Raw genomic sequence first — 7,734 nt, forward strand, 5'->3', positions numbered from 1 at the left:
GGAAGTCTGGGACCAGAATTACAGCCAGCCATGAGCTGTCATGTGAGCGTTGGGAACTGAACCCAGTTTCTCTGCAATGACAAGTGCTTCTAACCATTAAGCCAGTTTGTCAGCCCATTTAGCATCCTTTCATTTTATTCTGAAGGAATAGTTTTTGGAAGTTCTGTTTGTAGTTTACATTTCATTTATTTATTTATTTATTTATTTATTTATTTATTTATTTATTTATTATGTATACAATTTTCTGTCTGTGTGTATGCCTGAAGGCCAGAAGAGGGCACCAGACCTCTCTACAGATGGTTGTGAGCCACCATGTGGTCGCTGGGAATCGAACCCGGGTCCTTTGGAAGAGCAGGCAATGCTCTCAACCACTGAGCCATCTGTCCAGCCCAGTTTACACATTCTTTATTGTTTTTCAAGACAGGATTTCTCTGTGTAGCTCTAGCTGTCCTGGACCTCACTCTGTAGACCAGGCTTGAACTCACAGAGATCTGCCTGCCTCTGCCTCCGGAGTGCTGGGATTAAAGGGGATTAAAGGCGTGTGCCACTATCGCCCGGCTAATTTTAATTTTTAAAAGGATGACTCTAGACCTTATATTTATTTGCTTACATGCTTAATTTCATGTTTGTGAGCATGCACACCATGGTGGAGAGGTCAGAAGAGTACTCAAAGGGGTTGGCTCTGCTTCCACCAAAGGGGCTAGGGTACCCCACTCAGGAGGCATGGCAGCAAGTCATAGTGCCAGCTCAAATATGATATATTTTTTTAAGATTTTTTTTTTAAATATTCATGTGTAAGTACATGGGGGAGTACAAGTGCCAGCAGAGGCCAGAAGAGGGCATTAGATCTCCTGGAACTGGAGTTACAGGCTGTTCTGAGCCACCATGTGGGTGCTGAGAATCGACCCCTAGACATGTTTGAACACCCAGTGCTCTGAACCCCTGAATTGTCTCTTTAGTGCCACCCCAGTACCCCCTCACCCCCAATATGCTGTTTTAATTGGTTTGAAACTTTACTAATAGTTCTACCTCCAGATTTGAATTAGAAGGACTTCAAGGTAAACTGTTCTCTTTTGGTTTCTTAAATGTGCCTGGGTTGGGGCTGGAGAGATGGCTCAGTGGTTAAGAGCACTGGCTGTTCTTCCAGAGGTTATGAGTTCAATTCCCAGCAACAGCATAGTGGCTCACAACCATCTGTAATGAGATCCGGTGCCCTCTTCTGGCACGTAGACATACATGGAAGCAGAATGTTGTATACATAATAAATAAATAAATCTTTAAAAAAAATGTTCATGGGTTCTGGAGGTAGCTATTTGGGTTCCAGTATTAATACTAAAGCTGTCATTTATTAACTTGGTGACATTGGGGAGTTGTTGATACACGTTTTTTTTTTGTATGAATAGGATAGGAACAATACACTTAGCTTACTCAATGGCAGTCTGGCAATTGTAAGCTTTAAGAGATTGGTTCCTTCACCCAACCAGTCCTGTCCTTAGAGTCAAGTCATTGGCATAAAGTTTGAAAGTACTTGTTAGGAAGGACAAGACACTCATCTGAATCCCAGGAGGTTTAGGAGCTCTTGCTAGGACCCAAACTTGAAGGCTGAATATGTATTTCTTCTCCCCCAACCCTTTTGAGAAAAAGGTCTCACTATGTAGCCCAGGTTGGCCTGGAATTTCCTATGTCAGTCTGACTGGCCTTAGAAGATTCTCCACCTAGGTGTATTCCACGATTCCTGATAGCATTTTCTTTTCTAGAGGAACCAGACTAGCGTCTCCCAGTGGGTTCCAATATGCAGCCACCTGGTATCAGTATCTCCTACCCCAAGACAGTGGGACAGGACTCTCTCCGGCACTTCCCAGGTAAAGTTTGTTTTTTTGGTTGGTATGAAACCTTATTTATGTGCAAACCACACTGATGGAAAAGCCTGTGAGATCCCTCTGGGTCTCTATGGTGTTGGTTCAAGAACTTAGCTTGGGATACCATGTCACAGCCTGATGGGTTTTTTACTGTTAGGGACCTTTCCCAGTTATTCATTGTAGAGTTATTTTATGCTACTTTTCTTTGGGTGACAAAATATTTCCTTTTCTTTTTTTTTCTCTTTTTCTTTCTTTGTTTTTTAGAATTTATTTATTTATTATGTGTGCCTGCACACCAGAAGAGGACATCAGATCTAATGACAGATGGTTGTGAGCAACCATGTAGCTGCTGGAAATTAAACTCAGGACCTCTAGAAGAGCAGTCAGTGCTCTTGACTACTGAGCCATCTCTTCAGCCCTCATATTTCTTTTTCTTTATGAACTTAAAGTCCAAGGCACGGTTATTTAAGGCCTTAGTTTGCCTTTGACCAGATGATTTGTTGTGATGTCTTGAACCCTGGACTGTTGTATGAGACCACCAATTAGTTCCCGGCTGCTCAGCCCCAAAATAACCACATAGAAACTTTATTATTTGCATTACTGTTTGGCCAATAGCTTAAGTGTCTTTCTGGCTAACTAGTATCTTAAATTAACCCATTTCTATTAGTTTGTATTTTACCATGAGGCTTGTGGCCTACCGACAAGGTTCTAGCTGGCAGCTCCATGGCTTCTCCTTCACTCCACCTTCTTTCTCCCAGCATTCAGTTTAGTTTTTCCCACTTAGTTCTACTCTGCCCTATCAACAGGCTAAGGCAGTTTCTTTATTAACCAGTTAAAGCAACACATATACAGAAGGACTTCCCACATCATTTCCTCTCTTCTGTTTAAATAAAAAAGGTTTTCACTTTAACATAGTAAAATTACATATAACAAAACAGGTATCAAGCAAGAATTAGAGTTGTAACATTTATATCTGCTTTATCTTTTATTATAACTAAAGAAAAGTATAACTATTTTTCAACTCCATCAAAGACTCTAGAAGGATATAATATTACCTAAGTAAACAGGAAGTGCATTGTCAGCAACTTCTAAAACTCTAGAATTGACAGAGGCATCACACTGCCTGGACAGTCACCCAAACTTCTTCTGTATCATTGGGGCATCCATCTTCAGCATACAGAGCTATAGTATCTAGTAGACTTTTGCATGAAGCAGGAAATTTGAAGATCTGTTCTGCCTTGTAATGCCAAAGTCCATCAGTTGCTTTCTTCTGTGTCCTGCAGAATGTCTGACAGACTCTTTTGTGTAGCAGGACCCAGAAGAATCGTCTCACCTTTAGGCAAGTTTAGTAGTCATGTCTCTGTGGGTCCTGCATTTCCAGTTCATACAGCATAACATCAAGCAGTCCTGGCAAGAACAGTTTCTTGCCCAAATGGCTAACAAACTCTATAAGTATCCTCTTCGATGCCCATCATCCTGTTGAAGTAATTGGTGCTGTGAGGAGCAGATGTGTCTCATGTCATGAAAAGTCCTAAATTATTAAAACATTTTAAATGCCACATTCTGAAGGTCTCTGAAAGATTTGAAGAATATCTAACTGAAATATATCTCTATATATCTAGAAAACCTAACTATCATGACTAGAAAGTTGACTATTATAGGTGATTATCAACTTATATTTCTTTTAATTAATTAATTAATTAATTAATTTTTTTACTAAAAGAGAAGTGTTCCATTGTTGAGCAACTTGCTTTATCAGTTTCAAAGCAGTCATCTCTGATGTCAGTTCCTATACAGATTGATCCGAAGTCTGTGAGACACCTAGTAGCAATTCCATGGATGAATACACGAGCTGTTTTAGAACTGCAGTTGTAAAGAATGACATTCCACCTGCCTGCCCATTATTGACACTTTACAGCCAGCTTTTCTGCCTCCAGCAGCAGCAGTAGCAGCAGCACCAACAGCAGCAAGGACTCATAGTACTCCTCTTCAAAACTTACAGATTTCAGGATCCTCAACTATAAATGAATGCATTTCTTTACCTTTCGAACTCCAGTTGAATATTCACGTTCTCCTTGATCTTCTAATGTTATCTCAAATGCCTGGTCTAGTTCAGAGTCACAGTCACTTCAATGCATTTCTCTAGTTTGGTGAGCATTAGAATGTGTTAATCAAGGAGTGCAGTATACCTTCAAGCAGAGTTCATTTTCAGCAAACTGGCAACCACCACAAAAAGAGAGCCAATTCTGTCTCCACTTAACTTATATTTCTTAATTATACATTACATTTTAATTTATATGTAGTTTAATTTTAATGTACTTATATTTAATTATACAAGTATAATTTAAAAATTGTGCATAATTTTTAATGAGCTGTACAAACACAATACCTTAATCAAGAGCAGAAAGGTACATATAACAAAATGACCTTAAATTTGTATCAATAAACCAAGATTTATACCAATGTAAATCTCTATAGCATATCCCCCTTTAAATATAAACCAAAATTTATAAATAGTATTTGGGAATTTGGGTGTAGTTCTCTCCAAACTGCTTCCTGCTTTTTGTTGGGTGAAGTATTTTTGGTAGGTGTTCACAGCAATCTTTGTGGGTGGGTGTCTTGGTCCATCAAACCACATTAGTCTAGAATTAATCCACAGGTTTTCATATTCTGTGGAAACAAAAGCAGGAACCTCTTTTCCAAAGCAACAAATCCTTAGACCCAAATTTTGAAGTCGAGATACCTTTATGTTGATTTATCTTTAGCAGCCCATACAATGAAGTGTCTCTTTGTACTTAGTTCCTTCATAGCCAGGTAATTCAAAGAAAACACGATAATATACATAAGCCAGACTCTATGTATATTCCATCTTTATGTGGCTTGTTTTTAGTCTATTACTTTTTAATATTTATTTTATTGTCTTTACTCCTTTAATCTATGACTGTCTGTACTCTGTCTCTTTAAAGACTTTGTTTTATTTTTTAAAAAAATATGTACTTCTTTTTATAACTCTTTATACTCTTTCTTCTTTCTCCCACGCCTACGTACTTTTAAAAAAAACATACACTGTATCTTATTTAGAGGCCTTATATGTCTGAATCTGTCCTTATTGCATATCTGTAATACTTTTCTGACTAGGACAGCTTCTTAAAATGCTAAGTGCTTCTTAAAAACCTAAAAGAGGGCATTCCTAGGGCAAACATGGCCCTGCCTGCTTGCTCTGCCCAGACCAACATGGTGGAAGTCTGTTGACTGTCTCTGAGACTGCCGAGTGGGAGCATCCTCACCATCTCAACTCTGGGAAGCAGTGTGCAGTATATAAACCCTTTATATCTGAGTAAAAGCTAAATCTGCCATGTAGTACAATGCACGGCCTGGAATATTTCTGTGTATGGTGGTGGGAATCCACCATGCTCTCCTGCCTGTGCACTCCTAGCAGACCTGATCCCGCTGCCTGCCAGGTGGGAAGCACAGCCGCAGGCAAGGTCTCAGCTACTTTCCTCCTAACCCCAAGCAGGCATACAATCACCTGGGCCTACAAACCCCATTCAAGTGTTCTGTCTTTGAACCTCCCAAAAGAGTCAGAGCCATTTGTTCTGAGGAACCAGGAAGCAGCTGTTTTGAAACTGCACAGTTTTTGCTGCTACCACTGAGTCAGGAAACTTTCTCTTAAAAGAATGGTGCCTCTGCTTGCTTCTAGCAAACAAGAGTCCACCCGAGAAAATGCTTTGTGTGTGTGTGTCTAGAATTCCTTTTTAAGCTTTCTCAGGTTTTACATGGATTTAGTCGACCACGTTGGAGGCTCTTTAAAGGATTTAGTTTCTTAATTCTTTTTAAGTCGTACAATTTTTGTTAGTTTGCTTTTTGAGATAGGGTTTCTGTGTAGCCCTGACTGTCTTGGACCTCACTCTAGACCAGGCTGCCCTTGAACTCACAGAGATCTTTCTCCCAAGTGCTGTGATTAAAGGCGTATGTCCCCACCCTGCTTAATTATATAATACTTTAGTGATAAAGAAAATAAAAATCACCTGGGACTTCAAATCTGAAAATGTCAGTGTTTTCATCTCTGCTGGTTCTCTTCCAGTCTTTATGGAAATGTGTGCATATTAATTTTTTCCATAGTGTTCTGCCAGGGCTGGGGTATAGCTCAGTTCTTTGCATGCATGAGAGACTGGGTTCAGTCTTTAGCACTGGAAAAAAAAAAAAAAAGAAATAGTACCTTAACAAATATAAAATATACGTAGAATTATATCTGGCGCCTTTTCATTTACTGGAACGGATGCTATTCATGTTTAGATAGTCTTTTATTTTTATTTGTTATTGAAATTGTAAATACATAAATAAATTGTAAATTATTTCTTTTTTTGGCATTATAGGCCCTAATTTTCTTAGTATTTTCCCCCCCTCTGTAGAGTCCTGGCTGTCCCAGATCTAGCTCTGTAGACCAGGCTGGCCTTGACCAACCTCCTCTTGCCTCCCAGTACCGGGATCAGGGGAGTGCACCACCACACCCAGCAGACTTTTTCCTTATTTTTAATAGGGAGTTTGATCACCCTAATTATCGAATATAAGTGCAATCATCTCACTTCACTTAGCTTAAGATCTTCTTTGTCCATTCATATTGTAGCATGTGACAAGATGTCTTCTTGTGAGGGCTGGCCTAAGTTCCATTGCATAGTATCCATACTTTTTTATCCACGTGATTCCATTGGATGTTTGGATTGCTTCCATCTCTTGTTTTTTGTGAATAACATTATGGAGACACTGGTGTGCAAAGATCTATCTGAGATCCGACTTTTGGATATGTGTCCAAATTGGACTGCTAGATATGATCCTCTTGATGGTTCTTACTAATAATCATTTCAGTGGTATTGCCTGTGTTGATTTCCTCTTTCTGTCTTACATTTAGTGACTAAAGATTTATTTATTGAAACAGGATCTTTATAGGCCAGGCTAACCTTCAACTCAGAGCTCCGCCTGCCTCTGCGGTGCTGGGATTGGAGGTGTGTGATGCCACACCCAGTCTGTAGTTGCTATTTTTATTACCATATAAGCTCATACTGCTTGAGTAAATTTAATCCTCACTATAAAGCAAAATAAAAAAAAATTCCCTAACCTGCCTTCCCAAGTTACACCCTCTCCCTTGATTTCAGTCTCCTCATCTATGAAGTGCAAACCTTGGCCTGGGAGACCTCTGCAATGGCTTCCAGCGTCGGTGTTGTTCTAAGTTACTCCTTAATTCTCCAGTTGCCTTTTCTCCAAGCCAAACAACTTGAGTTCATTTTAACCTTTCCTCCAGGACCTTTTATTCCTCCCTTTGATCAGTCTGTGGTTCTTTTTTGGACCTCCTCCAGGTTGTCCTTCTCTTTGAACAAAGTTGAAGAATAAAAACTCTACCTAGTTTTATTGAGTACTGATTCCATGCCCAGAATGGTGTTGAGCGCTAGGGCAGAGAATAAAAGGAGTGTGAGTGGGCTGTGCCCTGGTGGAGCTTACAGTTTTGCTGACCGGTGAGACACATGTGCCCGCAGCATTCGAGAACTGTTTGAGGCTGTCTCTGTCCCACCCCTCCTCCCCATCATGGCAGCCTCTTCACTTTCAAGACCTTTGGGTGGTGGTTGTTTTAACTATTTACTTACATATTATTTGTTGACTCCTGAGTCCCAGCCTGGTCTTAAATTACAACCTAGGTGAGGATGACCTAGAACTGCTGCTGCTTTGCCTTCTCCCACCTTGGCTGAGTGCCGGGGGCAGAGGCAGGTGGATCTCTGTGAGTTTGAGGCCAGCCTGGTCTACAAGAGCTAGTTCCAGGACAGGCTCTAAAAAAACTACAGTGAAACCCTGTCTCAAAAAAAAAAAAAAAAAAAAAAAAAAA

The 7,734-nt window shown here is 40.0% G+C and overlaps 1 protein-coding gene across 1 annotated transcript in view; it reads left to right on the top strand.

Annotated features, from left to right (window-relative positions):
* The window catches only part of Uqcc1 (ubiquinol-cytochrome c reductase complex assembly factor 1), an 84,922-nt gene that overhangs the window by 3,359 nt on the left and 73,829 nt on the right, over positions 1 to 7,734 (top strand). The window contains exon 2 of the mRNA XM_050150674.1: positions 1,758 to 1,862. Within this exon, the coding sequence (XP_050006631.1) occupies positions 1,758 to 1,862 (105 nt within the window). The remainder of the gene's footprint in view (positions 1 to 1,757; positions 1,863 to 7,734) is intronic.

This window comes from Alexandromys fortis, unplaced genomic scaffold (assembly GCF_014885135.2).
Source record: "Alexandromys fortis isolate MF-2015 unplaced genomic scaffold, M_Fortis_MF-2015_v1.1 scaffold_27, whole genome shotgun sequence".
NCBI lineage: Eukaryota > Metazoa > Chordata > Mammalia > Rodentia > Cricetidae > Alexandromys > Alexandromys fortis.